The following is a 20,105-nucleotide window of genomic DNA, read 5'->3' as shown; positions in this document are numbered from 1 at the left end:
TCGGTTGATCATTGATCATTTGGAAACACTTGATTCGAGCTCATTTTATACAGTTCAGAAGACGGTCACGAGCTTAACATGGACATACTTGAAAAGTATCCGATTGGAGTAAATGTACCAACTCAATCACCACGGTTATAAAGACGGGAAAACTGGGCACGGAAACGCGGAACTACCGTACTGGTCACAAATTCAAAGCAGTCACTCTGTGCCGCAATGGCGTATATTGACATCAACGGTAAACAATAGGGTATGGACGCTTTCATTTCAACACGGGGCCTTTACACTTTTTGAAAGGGGCTTTTGATATCACCCAAATAGCATCGATTCACATCTTACAAATATTATACACTTCGCCGCAACTGAGAGAACAGCTCAATAATAAGGTTTCCATAGTAATAAATTCATAAACACCATACACACGAAATACCGAAAGTTATTATCTATACACCCTCAACAATTATTAAGAACGTCCAAAATGAATATTAAAGAGGTCCAGTAAATAGCATAGCAACATGGGCGATAATCACTAAACAACATGTAAATGTCGTTAAGTATCCATTGCGGCACGTGCAGGCATGTCGCTTTTGGTCATTTCACATATACACATCACTGGTACATACCATTGTCTTTGTTTATTCGAAAATTAAATATTTTTGCACAAGTTATCATACCAGAGTATAAGGAGAGGTTCTGTTTTGGGCCATCATGTATAAAAAATACTAAACACAATTTGTCAAAAAAATACAAGTAAATATTCGTAAAATTTAGTATGTACTAACACTTGTCAAACACATAAAATGTTTTATATAAATGTCCGACTGAAAGGATATTCGGCGGTTACCTTTTTCAGAAGACACACTTAAACAAAAGTTTAAACATGCATTTCAATAGAGGGCGATTGAGAAATCACCATAGAACGATATCATGACAACCAAAATCAAAACTGAGACAATTCTATTTACTTTATCTGTCCTTACGGTAGAAGCCAACTCATAAATGAAAATACCAAGAATTTATTCATTTTACAATTAATTGAACTTTTAGGCAATATAAGGATATTGGGGATCACCAGCCTAATTTTTAAAAAAATGATGGTTGTATTTTTGTGTATATTGGCCATTGGCACTATCATAACGCTTTTAGGTTTCCATGACAAGGATATGGTGGTGACATAGGAGGATAAAAATATATATTGTTAATGAAGGGGGATACTTTTGTTGTCCTAAATTATTTTTAAAATCTGAGTTTTAAAAATGTCAAAAATTTTTCTTCACCATTGTGTCCTATGGAACTGTTAAAAAATAGTTTGACAAGATTCTTAAAAAACGTAACTGTAACATACAAAACAATGCTATTTCATGGTGCCATGGGACAATAGCTCAATGATTTTACATAATAAACCAATGAACATTGTCATGCGATTTATGACCAACTTTTCCAAAAATTATGGGTAGGGTTCTACCTTACATCGACACAACGCATGGAAAATACATGGTTTGTTTCAATGAAATATGAACATGTGCTGCACGACGACCACCGCCCTTCAAACCCAGTTTTGTTGCAACATTTCATGTTTCTGGTCATCACATGTATTGAAAAAGTGAGCATCACAGCTCTATTTTGGTAGAAAACAAAAAAAATAATTAACCAGAAACTCAATTTCATTTTCTTTATTTCAAAGTCATAAAGTCTGAATGTTGTGTATTCATTTGTCAATGTTTTATTTATATTTTTCATATAGCACTGACAGTTTTTCACATTGTTTTACATATTATTAGAGTGTCTTTGCACAGTGTCTGTTCAAATTTCACATAAATAAATAATGTACTATACTTATGTTGTATACATTGCATGGGCCCCACACCAAACATGATGTGTGCATTAACTGAAGTGCTTCAATCACATGTAAACAAAACTAATCAAATTGCATTTTCTTTTTTGCAGAAATAAACAATCAGTATGCATCATATAATAATAAATGCAACCAGATATTTGGTTCAAAACCTCTTGTATTTCTTTGATTGAGTTTTCATCAAGTCAGCAAATCTCACACAAGATTTTCTAATCAACTATTCAATGATGATTTTATCATGAAACCTAAATTGAATGTGAAGCATTTCCCATTAGGTTTGGTCTGCGATGCACACAAGACTCTTGATTTGTTTATAGCATTTGTCTTTAACTCATATTGCCATTGAATTGTAGTGAACTTCAAATATCAAAGGTTATTATTATACTTCTTAGGTTAGTTGTGAGCATTCAAAAAAGAATTCTAACAATGCATGACAGGATTCAGTGGAGTAAAGATAACTAACCGGACAAATGGTGAAATATGTTAACTTTTGATTGGAATAAATTGTGAATATCACAACTTTCAGTTACTCTAAGTTTAAAGGGCTTTCATTGTCGTAAGTACTGGTAGGTCCTATTCATGAGATCTTGTATTTAGCCCAAACAAATCTGAACAAATTAGTATGCAACACAGGAAAACTAAAAATATTTGAATTTAAGTTCTAAGAGTTGCAATTTATTATTTCTATTCATGACATCATATCAGGAACTAGGTACAGTTTTTGGTACTCAATAATCTTCATAAAGTAATTTTAAAAAAGAGCAAATGTAGTTGAATCAAAGATTCTCGCAATTTGTGTTAATAATATATGATGATATGAAAAGACAAATAACAACTGAATAAATGCAGGCACCTACACCTCCTCCTTGCACACAGTGATACACACACATACTTGTATTGCTATATGTTCCGAGGACTTCATTGGATTAACTTTTAATATAGTTGAATTAACTTTTAATATAGTTGCGATATGAACTCGATTAAAACACGTTCCTATATAGGGTTGCGTTTTAATTGGAGTTTAATTAAACTCAATTACAATGCAATACAATGGAGAATTGCATTTTAATTAAGGTTAATTAAACAAGAGTTGAATATCCCGTGACTGAACATAGAAATGTTTGCGAAGCTTAGGTTTAGTATCGGGGTAAGGTATGGTATAATTATATTAATATTAATATAACGTGAACCATACCTTCCCCCCGATACTAAACCTAAGCTACGCAAAACGTATTAATAATCGAATTAACTATTAATATAAATTATGTTTTCCGAGGACTATGAAAAAGGTCCTCGGAAGGTGTGTATGTCCTCGGAAGTAGCTATATATCTGTATTTTTTTCCTTGCAACATATAGCAATCCAAGTACACACATTCACACACACACAAAGGGACAAGCTTGCCCCATACAGAGGCATACACACACACTTACTTGTATTGCTATATGTTCCAAGGACTTCATTCGATTAACTTTTCAATATACCGGTAGTTGAATTAGTTGGATATAGTTATATTTAGATTAAAGCGCGACTCTCTATAAGGTTGCGATTTAATTGGAGTTTAATTGAGCTCAATTACAGTGCAATTCTATATAGAATTGCATTTTAATTTAAGTTTAATTAAGTAAAAATGTGAAATAGAAATAACATCATACATCCTGTGACTTAACATAGAAATGACTGCACAGCTTAGGTTTAGTTATGGGGGTAGGTATGGTAGAGTTATATTAATATAAAGTGCACCAAACTTTACGCCTTTACTAACCCTAAGGTACACAAAACAGATTGAGTTGAGTTATCGGTAATATAAATTATATTTTCCGAGGACTATGAAAAACATCCTTGAAAGGTCTGTAAGTCCACGGAAGTTGGTATATATCTGTATTTTTGCCCTCACCTCATTAATTATTGCAAGCCAATGCATGCACACACGCATCTACTATTGTTTATAACAACTCATTAGCCATTTACTTTTCTAAATAATTATTTGAAAGAATACAATTTAACTTCCTAGTTTTTTTATTCAGCTTCCTGATCATCATTTTTATAAAACCATGAACTTTATACAAGCCATTGCACTTGTTTACGCTTCGTGCGTATGAACGGTGACTGGTTGGCAAGATCCTGTCATTCATACACGATATAAAATAATGGCATTGTCTACTGTTCCTGTTATTAAATAAACATCTTTCTGTTCATAAAAGAATTATGAGTTACATTGTCACAGCAGATCATCAGCGTAGGCTGATCAGTGACCAACATTTGCTATCAGACATTTGCTTGCTGGTTGGTTGGCAAAAATGTAAACAAATGATATCACAGTATGATGGCCTATAGAATTACAAATAAATATATAATAGAAATACACGTTTTGGCTTCAGGGTTAGCATAAGTATTATGGCATAAAATACAATACTAGTACAATAAGCACTAAGTGAACCCTTCTTACTTCACTATTATGGTAGGGATTCACTTACATGTATGGTATAAGTGTATTTAATTTAGACACCGTTGTTGCTGTGGTGAGGACGACTTCATTTGAATAATAGACTCTGCCCACGCCTGTTTATATACCATGTCGATCTTTGAATATTAACACAGTACACAAAGATATAAGAACTGGACAGAATATTTTATCAAAATTTCCCAATCATTAAGTCAGCTGATTATTTATTTTTAAAAAACACTTGATTATTACATTGTATTTCCTGAACTGTTCATTGCTTATGATCGACAATACTTTACATACTGCATTAACCAACCAGGGCCTTACTGCTACCTTTCAAATTGTCTTTTGCGTATTTGTTGATTGTATGGTTCGTGGTAGTAATTGGATTGTCGTAACTTCAATAGACCATCGCTGTCATCTAAAAAGGAATGGTCACTACTGGAAATAAATAATAAAACATAGTGTAACTATTAAAGTCTTGCCCATTGAAACCTAGATTAAATAACAAATGAATGGATGAATACAAACTAAGGATGCAATATATATTCTTTGCTCTGCAGAAGTGAGTACAAAAGTCCTGAAACAATGCACTGATATATCAAAGTATTTCGCAGGCTAAAAAAGTCATCATAATTACATAAACAAATCAAATAATATAAATGTTCCCCAAATAATACTACATGTACTGTATCAATCTCAATGTCTCTTATAGAATAACATAAAATGAATTGTAAAAAAGTTCCTTAAAAAATAACAATCCAGCAACATATTATTTCTCAGAAAGATACCTATAAATGCCTTATGGCTAATATGTTTGCCATATGTCAATCAAACTGGTCTATGACACTGTGAAATTAGGTCACACATGATATACTAGAAAGGAAATATTAATTTATTTATCTAAAATTAATGTCCATTTCAAACATTGAAAATAAATGTCAAGTTTTTCCAGAACTACATTCATGAATAAATTATGCATTGTGTTGTCAGGAGAAGCCATTTTGAAATTTGATGACTGCGTGATGTCCAAAACTCATAATCATCTACCCATAAATTTAGAGTAATAAGTCACAAATATATCCAGGCTGATAGACAACAGACTGTATGGCCTTATGCACTGACATCACAGAAAATATGACCTCATCCAATGATGTCACAGATTTATATGACACCATGCACTGATGTCACAGATTATATGACATACCCTATGCAGTGATGTCACAGATTATATGACATACCCTATGCACTGATGTCACAGTTTAGTTATATGACCTCATCCAATGATGTCACAGATTATATGACGTACCCTATGCAGTGATGTCACAGATTATATGACATACCCTATGCACTGATGTCACAGATTATATGACATACCCTATGCACTGATGTCACAGATTATATGATGTACCATATGCAATGATGTCAAAGGTTATATGACCCCATGCAGTAATGTCACTGATTTATATGACACCATGCAGTAATGTCACTGATTTATATGACCCCATGCAGTAATGTCACTGATTTATATGACACCATGCAGTAATGTCACTGATTTATATGACACCATGCAGTAATGTCACTGATTTATATGACACCATGCACTGATGTCACAGTTTAGTTATATGACCTCATCCAATGATGTCACAGATTTATATGACACCATGCACTGATGTCACAGATTATATGACCCCATGCAATGATGTCACATGTTATATGACCCCATGCAGTGATGTCACAGATTTATATGACACCATGCAATGATGTCACAGGTTATATGACCTTATGCAGTGATGTCACAGGTTATATGACCCTATGCAATGATGTCACAGGTTATATGACCCCATGCACTGATGTCACAGATTATATGACCCCATGCAATGATGCCACATGTTATATGACCCCATGCAGTGATGTCAAAGATTTATATGACACCATGCACTGAAGTCACAGGTTATATGACATACCATATGCAGTGATGTCACAGATTATATGATCCCATGCAATGATGTCAAAGGTTATATGACCCCATGCACTGATGTCACAGATTATATGACCCCATGCAATGATGCCACATGTTATATGACCCCATGCAGTGATGTCAAAGATTTATATGACCCCATGCACTGATGTCACAGATTATATGACCCCATGCAATGATGCCACATGTTATATGACCCCATGCAGTGATGTCAAAGATTTATATGACACCATGCACTGAAGTCACAGGTTATATGACGTACCATATGCAGTGATGTCACAGATTATATGATCCCATGCAGTGATGTCACAGATTATATGACCTCATGCATTGATGTCACAGATTATATGACCCCATGCAATGATGCCACATGTTATATGACCCCATGCAGTGATGTCACAGATTATATGACCCAATGCAGTGATGTCACAGATTATATTGTGCAGGGTTACAACATGGTCATCTGCATACAAAACCAAAGATGAAATGCTTATTAACCATGCTTATTATGTGGGTAATTTTTTGATTATGGAATGGACTTGAATTTTGTCTACATAAAGCATTTTAGGTCAAAATCAAGAAAAATAGATTTGGGTGAACATTTTCTGCTAATTTTTGTTGTTCAAAACATGTTTCTTAAAAGTGAAAACAGTGTCAGGATAAGTTTGTTTTCTGGATGTATCAATCCAAACATAATATTTGCATAAATCACATATATTTCAAGTTCATTTCTATTGTGCCCAGAAATAGATATTTGCTAATTTGCAGAGTCACCCTCTCTATACCAGAGTTGCCATGTACGGTACTGTTTTTAAAACATCCCTAAAACACATATTAAATTAATTTTTTCGATGTCTAGTCAAAAGTTGTGTACACAGGGATACTTTTTTAAACACTTATTTTATAAATAAAGTCTTAAAAATGAATATAAATTAATTAATTTTTAGTGTTCAAATTTCATCCATTTTTTTACAATAGTGTATAAAAAGGTGAATTTCATACTTGAACAACAATATTAAAGAACTCATGTTCTGTCTGTACTGTATCTTCAATATAGACTTATCATAGACTTCACTGATTATAATATGATAATAATGAATTATAATATGATAATAGTGAATGTGAAAGAGGATCATTAATGCTTTTTATTTACTATGGAACCAAATGTTCAGTAACAAAGTATGAAAATAATAATAGTATATCTAGTACATCTTGAAAATGGTTAAGGCAGCTTTGAAAGCAGCCTAGGTCAAATACATTTACTATCAATTTTAGTTGTAATTTTTGTACACCAAAAATATTTTGTGAAGGAAAAGTCTCTCTCTTTGAACTATAGAGGGCGTTATTGGATACTGGAAGAATTTATAGTATTGTGATAATTTGACCTCTGTATACCATCATTCATAATTATCTCTTTTACGACAACCACATTTTAAAGGAACTTGCCATTCAAAATCTTAGGGGAGGGGAAGGGGGAGTGGATTTAAAACAAAAAAATTACCAAATAGTCAATCGGAAAAGATTTTTTATAGCAACATTGTTTATGTGGTAATGTGATACAAAAACAAAACAGGAAACAAGAAAACTGATTATTTATAAGACAAGTACAGGGGAAAAAGCTGAATACTTACTAGAAATGTGAGTATACAATGTAATAATAGATAATAAGACCCATAAATAAAATTACAACAGCTATGATATAAGCTGTCATACCAAATGCTGAACCCTGATGAAAGAAAAAAAAACATTTAAATTTGCAAGTTAATAAGCAATGTATTCAAGACCAATAGTGAAAGACACTATCACTCACTAGACTAGTTCCAGGGAACAATTTCTGTGATTCTCACTATAAGTATAAATTTATATAAATATCTAAGGATATATATTTAAAATTCTAAATTATACACTTATTTACTTAGTTTTGTTTACTTACCTCTTTTAGTGGTACTTCCCAATATTTGTCACATGTGAGAAATGAACATAGTGATTCTTTTACTGTCCCTGTTGTGAATTATAAATACAGTTAAAGCAGGAGAGTCGTCATCTGCGCACGCGCGGGAATTGAGTCCCAAGCTACGATAACAACACACGCTAAAAACGCAAAGGGTCATGGGTTGACGCTTGTTTATAAACAATGACACGCTATGACCATCTGACGCATGCGCAGATGATGACTCCCCCACTTTAACATATTTCACAGATTTAATGAACACTCCTCAATATCATGTATGTAATACACTTTATTTGTCAAACCAATAATTGCACTTATTGTATCATTAAAATAGACATACCTCTGTCATTTATGTACTAAATAGAACAATTCTAGTATACATTTTCCAAAAAACTTTTCATTAGGTGTGATTCTTGACATGTTATAAATACCAGGTTAATATCAAGAGACAATATGCTTTGCTGAATTGCATTATTAATATTGCATCTATGTTTAAGCTAACTCCTCTAACTCACTGGGCTCACAGCTATCAGCTGCATAGAAACCTGGCATTTCTGACAACCTACTGGTAGCAACTATGTGATATGCAATTTTGATCTGTCTTTTATTATAGTTAATTAACAACACAGCATTATGTAGATTAGACAGAAGAGCTATACTTACTTTGGAAATCATACCTGGCTGTTCCAATTAGTGTCATTGGCCCACAGGTTTTTACCATATTCTGAAATAGATAAAAACAAAACATTGTAATATTGTAATTCAAAACATGATGACATGTTTGAGAGATGTCATGTGACATGCTATGAATATGCATAAATTGCAGGAAATATTTGAGAATTCGCTGGAATCGCCAGTGTTTCGTATTTCTGTCAGCTGCACTAATCCACACTCATGGAACACTAATACATTAGCAAAAAAAATTTGAACAAACAATCAAATGAGAAATTGTGCTGAAAATGTTTGCACAAATTCAGATCATAATTCTTATTGTCCAAGTAAACTTTGGGGATGAATTGAGTGCTTTGATTAATCCATACGTGAATCAAATACAGTACACAACATACTGGAGTCTTAAATGCAGCTAATAATTCTTGTAAATAGATAGTGTTTAACAATTAAATCAATACTGTGGTATGTAATACCGGTACATGGAGAGATATATCACTAGCTTTGAAAAATTGTCTTACCTCACATTTATCTTTTAATATTTTCATTTCAGATTCTTTGCAGAGAGCCTGATCCCAGTAACTTGACTGCTTTGATCCAGACACGACGTCACATCTCAAGAAGTCGCAATAATCTGACAAACATACAGCATTATTACCCTACAGTATAAGCAGATACAAGTGCCACATAATGATAATGTTACATATGAAAGAACATATTTATTTATAACAATTAAATTATATCAATCACCAATTAGCATAGCAGTAGTTATATCAGTCTTGGTAGACACAAGTTCAGATTCAACAAAGCCACTTACTGTAAAATAACGAATTTTCACTGGGTTTAAATTTCGCTGATTTGCCATTTCAGGCATATTCAGTGGGTTTTAAGTTCACAAATAAACATTTAGATAATGTGTTCTATGCTAATTTTGCATATTCACTGGATTTTAATTTAGCGGATTTTCCAGTCAGCGAAATAAACAAAATTAAAACCCAGTGAATAATTAACCCCTTTTATACAGTATTCGGAAGAACTTTGATCAAACAATAAATATAGTAATTAAGCAAATTATGCATTAATATGATTTATTTCATTGGATCACTTTGCTACAAAGTGACTGATAAACAGTAATAATATTTTAATTTAAAAAAAAAAAAACATTTACAAAATATAGTTGGCAGTGTCTGTTGGGAGTGTCTGTTGTGTAGGTATACAATTCAGTCAGCCATTAGCTGTGACAGGGGCTTATGTAATTATGCTCACCATATATGTTTTATCGTCATGTCTGTTATCAAAATGTTGATCCAATGTAGTCTCAGATATAAATGCTTTACCACAGTACTGACACGCCCATTTACTGTGACTTTCATGTGTTTTGTGTCTCTCACTCTCTAAATACATATCCCTGGCTGGTTCAAATGGACATGATACAGGGACAGCTATATGGCTATCAGTATAGTGCTGTAAAAAGTGCTGAAAGATAAAAACTAGATTTAGATGGAAATAAAAACAGAAGCAGCACCACAAATTGGATCTAATTAGATTATATTATAATATGATGTGACTATAGAATTGAAATTATACAAGAAAGACTCCTTTTATTGCATGTACTTATTTAATAAGTACATTCCTATTTTATTGTTAAGGGCAATTGAATGATTAGAAATTAGATTGAAATAATTTAAATCGAATCAAATTACATTTCAAGTAGATTAAATTAGATTCAGATATGATTAGATCAAAACAAACATTTTGACAATTTTCAGTAAAAAACACAAATCATACAAATAAAACAAATTCAGGGATACTACACTTGGTTTCATGATGGCAAGAACTTGTTTTATGAACATAAATAAATATTTATATTGAACTTGTCCTGACACATTTAAATCTAAAAAAAAAAGATCTTTCTACTGGCAGTAGAAATCATTTGGTGGTGCCCATTACTCATTTTTTGTGCGGACCCTTAAAAATTATTGGTTGAGTTACTTCGAGGAATGCAAAAGACAAGATTACATCAAATTTGAAATGACAGTGATTCATTTCCTGAAATAAAGTTATAAGAATACAAATACAAATTATACCATTATCATTTGGCACAAAACATTAAATTGCAAAACAGATCTATGTTTGGGAAAGCAGGCAAGTTTAAAAGAAGAGATTACATTTGTAACTGCATGGCCACAGTGGAATTCTATATGGACGGGTGTGATTGGTCAGATTATTTTTAAATTGCCATTTAAAATTCATGAAATATTTATATATTTTCATATAAATAAATTCATGCCATCATGAAATATATATGAAAATATATAAATATTTCATGAATTTTAAATGGCAATTTAAAAATAATCTGACCAATCACATTAAATTGAAAATGTTTCCTTAAATTCCATTAAACTTGATAATAATTATTCTCTATTTTGTATTTTTTAATTGTAAATCTCAAATCCATTTTATAAACGGCATACATCCCAAAGGCTCATATCAAAAGAGAAACATTTTTTATAAAAATTTATAAAGTGTTTTCCTGAGAAGACACTACATTTAAATACAAAGAAAATTCTTTCATTAGCTATGAAAGTCATTTACGCATGAGTTTCTTTAATAAGATGAATTAGTATTGAGTTCATCATACAATTACATGCATTTTTATGAGTAAAATGTTACCTCTGAAATGATCCCCCGTGCAATTCTTGACTCGTATCTGGAGCATTTCTTGTCAGCGGAGATAACGATTATGTGGATGAAAAGCTGTAATGAGTAAAGGACTTGTTTACCTTGGTTACTTGGATGGTAGTCACTATAATAAGGGATGACGTCAAAAGATAGATGTCGGATAAAAAACTTATTTGCTTTAGTTTGGGGGTGGGGGGTTTGACTTCAAAAAGTTTCCATCCTACAAAAATGATTTTAATTTTTAATGAAGTCAAAAAAATCTTGGAGTATTTGTAGTTCGTTTTTTTTCTATCCAATCATGGACAAAAATAACAGAAAATGAAAAAAAAACATCCAAGACGAGAAAATGGTTTGGTCCGAGTGTAAATATGTGCGTCAAATGAGGTCCATTTCAGGGCATGGAATTAGAGCATGCGCATTTGTCTTTTTACACCTACCCGACAACCAACTGCTGCCATACTACTGCTCGATTATCAATTTGTATTTAATGGTGAATGTAGTCTGACGCCATGATCAATATTTATCAATTAAGTTTCAGTTGGGGGGGGGGGGCTAAAGGAATCAAGTTTTTTATCCTACATTGAACTTTTGATGTTGTCCCTAATGTAAGTTGTGATTAAAAAATCAATACATTTTCTTTTCTTGACAACCAAGGATTTTGTTTTGTTCCAGAGCAAAGATTATTATATGCATACAGATTATTTTTGTGGTATCCACTTGTTGTCATCATTCATTGTCTCAGTACAGTTTTCATAAAGCAAGCTTTCAGAGTGTTGTCACAAAGCTTGTGTTCAAATTTTGCATGAAAAGCAATGTATTTAATGTGTTATAAACTGTTGCATGGGACTGTGGTTCATTAAATGCATCTAAAACTTTTATAATTATTAAATCATTTTTCTTAATTTTTTCGGTCCACAAATTATAATACCTAATTGATATAAGAATAGCCCAGTTAAATTTTGAATCACAAAATCAGGGAATAAGTTGTAGATGTAACAGACAATCAAGTTCGGATTTCAATTAATCTTCATGCCGGTTGATTTTAATCTGAAGTTGAATACCATTATAGCATTCCGACTAAGCTTCCACTGTCAACAAGTTAGTATGTACAGGTTTTTATACTGTACTATTTTTTTTAATAGAGACATAGTGTACAATCTACCATCACCATCTTTTCTCTGTGGTTATACTCCAGTGAATGTCAACCCGGACCCCTCCTACCACGGGCGATACAGGACAAATGTGGGGCATTAGACGGGGTCTACTACCAAACTGTGCCTGTAGAGGTGGGGTAATAGCTGTGTTTCGTGTCCCGTCATCGCCAGCTGCGCATGCGTATACGTTCATTGAGTACTCTGCTGATAGCATGCATGCATGGCGGACAGTGACAATCGGTGGGGGAAATGTAGGAGGTTTGTTTTGGGTGGGGATTTGCCTATCCTTCTTGCCCCAGGAGGTGGGGCATTTGTCAAATTTTACAACAATAATTTCCAAATCCCCCACTAAACCCCGAGGTGGGGAGGGTGGGGTTGACATTGACTGGAGCATTACTGCGACTATGGTGGCACATAATGTAATCCTCCATGTTTCAGCATTTAAGAAAACCCGACACATTACTATTTAATCACGAATTATTCTCTAAATTCTCAAAAATCTAAAGCAGCTTAGCTCAAAAACTGAACCGCAATGAATTTTATGGTTCTAGCGGAAACCATGAAACCACGACACTCACCTGGATACCGTTAATCAGACGCATTCGTATATCGTAAATATGAACGTATTCATAGAAAATAATACATCGTTGATGTTCAGTTATAATGTTTCCAAGCAGCTGTTCAATGGTCACAACACAGTCATTTCATAACAAACTAAAAAAATACGGAACCCGGAGCTATCAGCTGTAACCCGTGACCCCAATGATCGGCGATGGCAAGTTGGGGGCGCTAGACATGCTGAACAGAGTATGACTCCATAAATTAAAAAACGTTCTTCACAAAACTCGGGTTTTGAAATATTACTCGTTCCAGAATTACGTAAAACAAAATATTCATGTGCCTATATTGTACGTATACCAATACATATTGTGTTGTGTTGTGCCACAGTCCGTCTAAACCAATCAATGAGCAGTGGTTTGCCCTAATATACTGTAAAACATGTTGAAAAAGCGGCATGCAATTTTAGCGAATTGTGGTAAAATGACGTAATAGCGAAATGTTGATTTAGCAAATCTCTCTTGTCATTATTGATTTCTTTGAATTGATAATAAAGTCATTAGTGACATCTTGAATTAGCGAATCAGTTCTCTCGCTAAATTCGCGAAAAAGACATGTTTTACAGTACCACGTGACACGTGCATAGAATTCAATTATTTCTGTATAAATCAAAAACTTAGGAGATAAAATTTAAGAAATTTTGAACTTATAATAATTGTTCAGCCACAAATTCAAGCGTCGCGAATATGCTAAAAATGCTTTGAATTCAACAAAATACGTGTTTATCCTGAAATAAACATCTATTTATAACATTTTGTGATGAAAAATCATTTCGACACCAGGATTTGAAAAAGTTAATAACCCACTCAAAAGCAGAAACCAGCAGAAATAAGTCTCAATTATTTCTCCCACTTTTGGCCAACTTATGACTGTCAGGTAAATAAAAGCTATGATACGAAATTAAGCCAATATTCAATTAATTTATCGCCGCTATAACCATTGAGCCATTTCAATGTATGGCGAGGACTTTTCATTTACCATAGTTACAATCAATTTTAGTTAATTGATTTAAGGAAGCTAACAGAGGTATATCTGGTTCTAAGATCGACGTGACCAAGGGCACATAACTGAAGGAAGACAATTGTAATTCAGGTAATTATAGATCTTTCCACTTGAGCTAGGGGTCAGCTCAAAATTTGTTAGAGAGTCATATGTTATTAATGACATCACGTACGCATATTAGATTCACACAAGATTGCAGTATTGTTTAGAATCAACATCTTGCATGTTTAGGGTAGACATTACAAACGTATATTACAGGACTTCTATGAGTAGTTTGTATATTAATTGTATTTAGTAGTGGCAATTTCGAAATGTGAGACACATCCCTGATAATCACGTGATCGTGCATCGGTTGGCTGGTCGCATGTTTACTCTGCCACGCTTTAGAGTTTTAGAAGAGAGTTTGTAAGATTTGCAAGAGAAAAATCACATGTAGACGTGAGTGGCGCCCTCGCCGACCGAACGGTATCAGACCTCACAGTTAGAGACCACTGTTGGGTTAGAAGCACCGCGAAGGGCGTAACTCGGGACCATTACATGGCCTTTACCACTGTATTGTTTCTAGATAATTTCCAGCAGACGTTTGACTCTTACTTTTTTTTTTCGAGAATGAAGAAAAATAGGAAATTAAAAAGAAATTATAGAAAATAGCCCAATTGCGATTAATTATATGATGGAATGAATCAGGAACTTGTATCTCCAGCAAGTGCCCTCACGTAACTCGAATCTATTTCTGGAATAAAAACCAGATTAAACCAATCAGAAACTACCATATTTGCATAATATGCAGAAGACAGAAGAAAACTAACCTGATTCCCGTTCGCTCTTCGCAGAGACCTGCCATTATATATCGCCTGGAGTGGGTCGCAGGAATGACTGCGTAATGATGGAAAATTAGTGACCCATAAAACTTTACTATGAAAATTAGGCATCCCCTTTACAAAAGATTATTTTGAGTGACCCCCCTCCAACAAACCCCAAACAAACAACATTATATTATATTTCGTAATATATTCGAACTATGACCTAGTTGTATTTGTTGAATGCATTAAACCTTGACACAGCCCATTTGCTAAGTGTCTCTCTAATTTCACCAAGTTCCTAAATTACAACTTTGAATATCATCATCACTGTCATCTAAGAACCAATATTATTGTCTGTTGGCTTTCTAGAGGTTATTATCCTGTGATCATTCCCATCCGTTTTCCGCCGTGATTGACTTTATTTAATCAGTTTTGCTTAGGCTATAACTGCTCCAAATATTTGTCTACTTCCCTCACTCTCATGTGCCAAAAAGAACATACGTATATACATTGCATTGACTTAGCGAGATCGGGTATTGGTTGAGGAGTGCGCTTCATCCACAGTGCTTTTCCTTAAAATGTTTACTCTTTTTGATTTGTGTTTTCATACACGAGACGCAAATTGTGCTTCGTGACGTTTTTATGTAACTTTTTTTTTATTATTTATAAAACTTATATTAAAAATATATTTTATATATATTTTCAATATTAGCGTCAGTATAATTGTTGAATAATTGTTATATAGTACCTGTGATTACCGACAATACTATGTGGTTTGTACTAACAGATATCTGTTGGTAAAAGTTTGATGTCACAGTGAACATCCATCTGGATGTTTCATGCATTCTGAAAACATACAGTTTGATGTTTTGCTAGAGTGTTTTTTTTTGTAAACAATAAAACGAACTTAGTTTACAACCATGCCATATAATTCTTATATATTAAGGTATAGATGCAAGTCCGTAGGCACTTGATTTTGTTTCTCAGACTAAAGACTTACAATTTGGAGCGCTACATTCTCAAAAAACGATTTTTAAAATATGTTGTACTATTTGTCTCGTCCCCATTGTTCTATGTTTCTTACTTTCGTTAGCGGACAGTTTCAACCTAATTAATTATGCATTTCTGTTAACGGTACTGTTTTATCAATGGATTAACAAGCCGGGACTGTTAATAATGAATGTGCTAATTTAAATATTCATGAACACAACAGGAGTGGAAAGCTGATTAATATAACAGGTGGCCACTGAATGAAAACAAAGAACAAGGTGGAATTTTCATTTAATTATTTAAATACGCACTGACAATTGTACGATACATTTTAAAAACGTATTTCAAGTTTCATATTTCCTTTTACAAAATTCATGGACACTTGGGAAGAATCGATTATGACAGTGGTATTAGATTTGTCCTCGTCTGTTGGGGTGGTGGATATGTCATACGTTTTCGCTTCTTTAGGTTTGGGTGGCTGCAATGCGTCTGACACCGCTTTCGTCAGCTCGTAGCTTCTAATTGCAAGACTGGAGTGACCCGTTCTTTCTGCTATTAGCTGCTCGTCGAAATTTTGCCGGAACAGCGTGGTTGCCTGTGTAACCTGTTTAATTAAAAAAAATACAATGTATTAATATGAAAGTACAATAGCTTGTAACAGTCCACCTCATAGCAATTTAAAATATCAATATATTGTTATAGTACGTTCAATCGTTCAGCTTTTTTAAAACACGTCAAAGCAGTTTGCATTAAATCTTTATCGCGCGAAATGAATCCGACATATCGTGCCAGTGAAGATAATATTTAAATGGTATTCCACCAAACAGTTTGCATGAAAACATGTATTTAACGAGTAGTGATTATTTTCGACATAAAGTTACGACTTTCTCGTCAGCGGGGAAATCGAACATTGCATTACTAAAGTGCAAATTCTAATATGTACCTTTCCTGAATGCCCAGTATGATAACCTTTTATCCCAGCGAGATCAGTCATTTGCTTACTGTATCCCTGCAATGTATGAACACCAAGCTTTTGTGCAGAGAACTTTATTCGCCATTCTTTGACTTCAGTGGTCTTCTATAGAATGGCCCGCTGTTTGGGATATATGACAGATATGTCCGAAACAAGTTTACAATACAGCGCGAGTTTTCTGGTTGCGCGTAGTTTTTAAAATGTTTGCCTTGGTTTGCGGTAGAATCCTCCCTGGTCAGTTTTAGATGGTTTTCCCTGGAATACCATGTACTCCCCCATATCGTCGCTGTGCATGGCGAGTTGGTCTACCGTTAGTGATGAATGTTCATCAGCGGCACGCAGTCCAAATATTTTACACATGTAAAAGTAGGTTGCATAACTCGTGCCTAACGCGGTATTTGTACCAAACGCGTGTGCCCATAGCTTTTCTTCATCATTTAGCGAAAATGGCTCGGCTTGTTTTTTTTCGGATACCATCCAACGCATTTCTGAAACCTAGGAAGTCGTGGTTGCCCTGGTCCATGAAATTTAGGTCAGGGCGGTTACAATCATCGCGCAGATAGCGCGGTAAATGGCACATAACATTCGTCTTAATGAGTCTGGCGGATACTGTTGGCCATCTTGTCTCCGATTTTCAATGGCAAATTTACATAGCCAGAAATCAAATTCCTTCGGGACTAAATTTTCATCCAGAGACGGAACCAAATGATACACTTCTTCATCAGATTTATCATACTCAACTTTAACATTGCGTTGCTCTTTCCACTCATTCCATGTTTTGACGCCCCATTTTGTAGCGCTGTGAGTTGTCTGGTTGTCTGCGTGACTGCTGATATTCGGTGACTTGTTTGCTGTCAACTGGAGGCAAAAAACGGAATTCTTTCTGAATATCGCTCAGTTTAAAGTCCTCGGCGTCGTCAACATCAATTTGGGACAACCAGTTTTCCAAATCACCCAACAACGTGCTACACTGTTTTCACAAATGAGCACCAAATTCACGTGATCGAATGTTTTTTATGCAATTCTACGTGGTCCAATCAGTGTTGGTTATGGTAGTACAATAAAGTCCACTGTTGGTGGGTTCTATTGTTAAACAAAACAAACTCTGCTGAGTAAATGCCGATTGGCTAGAGTTTTTCAACACATCTGTTATAGCCAATGAGCACGGCTAATAATTGCGGTTGACTACACCTGGTTTAGAATTGCGATTTACACAATAGCGCTGTAAACATCCGCCATGACCACAGGATTTAAAATAAGCCGTGCAAAACTCGTCAAATTCGCGGTATAACTTAGTTATACTACCCCTCCTTGTAGATTAACGGGAAATAGCGGCTCCCGTTAATCTACTCGTAGGGGTAGTATAACTATCAGGAAAACAGACACAAACATCCTCTCTTTGGAATGCTTAGCAAGATTTATAAGGCTCAACATAAATATTAAATAATTTATAACTATTTACAAAACGATATTCGGTTTAACGCTGTCACTGTAAAAGCCATTTTAATCGCAATGGTTGTGGTTGATGAAACAAACAAATATGCGTATACGCTGCTGGGTGTTGAGGGCGAGTAGTTATGTCTAAAATTAAAATCCACACAGATTCACATCATTTTATCACTTCTATAAATTGCCTTTCATCGGAATTATTGTTGAATTGTTAGCGATGTCGTAAGATGGATGTATCATTGAGTAAGCCTCCACTACTATAGGTGATGGGTATGTTGTCCGGTTCGCTGGGTCCAACGAGTCCATACAGCTGAATACTACATCACGGCCACTCACTGCCCAGGAAAGGTTTGATCGCGTGCATACCGTGTTCCATCCACCTGGTCACATGATATGCAAAGTTATCATGAATATTAATGAAAACTAAAATTTCGTAAGTCGTTTGTTTTTTCGCGATTACACTTAAATTTCACAATCACTGCACTGTTTCTTGTAGCCATTTCATTTTGTTTTATTTAAAAAAACACAATAAGATTGTAAGCAAGTTTTAAAAGAAATTAACTTAAGTCGAAAGTTGTTATTTCTCGAGTATGTGTCAATTAATAAACCGACTAGCACATATATTGGACAATGCAATGTTTGTTTTATATTTATAAAACCGAGACCGTACAAGTACACCGTCATAAAACCCAGGTATACACATTCTGACACGCGAGTAACGCTGGTCATGTCACTATCAAATTTGGCGTTGTTTAGAACAGTACTGCTAGCCCTGTCATCGTCGTTCTCATCTGCGACACGTAAGTACAGTATAAGTTAAGATTTGGTTTGAAAATGTGCGGAATAATAGGTTTCTCTATGAATGTCACGGTGGTCACTTGACTATGTGGGATGACCGTGTTGCAAACTGGTACAGTCATGTCACCCCAGACAGACGCTGCTGCATATGACCGTGCTACTAAGTGTCACGGTCATGCCATCGCTACGAGCAATGTCTGTACATTTATTATAACTATTTCGTAGACGAGTAAATTTTGTCAAACATCTTTTCATAGTCGTCAATTCCAAGTTAACAAAATTGTATGTTTCCAAAATATATGTAGTTACAGTTGATGATAACAATGGAAACGTGACTGGTGAGTGGAAAAGATGGAATCAATGCACGAACGGATATAATTATGAATGATTACATTTAGCGGTTATATATATGTATATCTCGTTTTTGTTCGTATTCAGAGAATTACAAAACAACGTAATTATGAGACATCACTGGTCACTTTTACTAGATGAGCACTATCGATAGCAATGGGCGATTTCGACACGTGGATAAGGAATACAAGATACTAATGCTCCATTAGAAATGATACATTTACGTGTCAAAAGTGTGTGCCTGGTTTCAGCCTCGGTGAAATACAAATGTCGGTGAACTCCTCATACACTAAAATGAATTAAACAACAGTTAAGCATAATTATACTTCTTGGAGTACACCATACAAGTATTCTACTTTAACTCTTAGATATATTAATCGCTGT

General features: G+C 34.3%; 1 protein-coding gene across 1 annotated transcript; it reads right to left on the bottom strand.

Annotated features, from left to right (window-relative positions):
• Window positions 1–4,485: 4,485 nt before the first annotated feature.
• Window positions 4,486–13,502, bottom strand: LOC144359968 (uncharacterized). The gene is made up of 8 exons (XM_085500872.1): window positions 13,316–13,502; window positions 11,575–11,658; window positions 10,168–10,377; window positions 9,423–9,560; window positions 8,896–8,956; window positions 8,215–8,282; window positions 7,913–8,007; window positions 4,486–4,741 (listed from the first exon to the last, which is right to left on the bottom strand). The coding sequence occupies exons 1-8, from the start codon at window positions 13,337–13,339 to the stop codon at window positions 4,630–4,632; spliced, it is 792 nt and encodes a 263-aa protein (XP_085356998.1). The 5' UTR covers window positions 13,340–13,502; the 3' UTR covers window positions 4,486–4,629.
• Window positions 13,503–20,105: the final 6,603 nt, after the last annotated feature.

The sequence above is a fragment of the Saccoglossus kowalevskii genome, chromosome 6 (genome assembly GCF_978046115.1).
Source record: "Saccoglossus kowalevskii chromosome 6, keSacKowa6.1, whole genome shotgun sequence".
In the NCBI taxonomy this organism is placed as follows: Eukaryota; Metazoa; Hemichordata; class Enteropneusta; family Harrimaniidae; genus Saccoglossus; species Saccoglossus kowalevskii.
Note: the sequence above shows the minus strand (reverse complement) of the source record. Positions and strands in the feature narration are given on the sequence as shown.

Bases quoted from the DNA above. Each gene is read 5' to 3' on its own strand.
- LOC144359968 (XM_085500872.1), bottom strand. From the start codon at position 13,339: ATGCGTCTGATTAACGGTATCCAG. The intron at 8,283-8,895 runs GTAAGTATAGCT...AATTCACAACAG, and splicing joins AGCCAGGTATGATTTCCAAA to GGACAGTAAAAGAATCACTA. The intron at 4,742-7,912 runs GTAAGTATTCAG...ATTTATTTCCAG, and splicing joins ATTGTATACTCACATTTCTA to TAGTGACCATTCCTTTTTAG.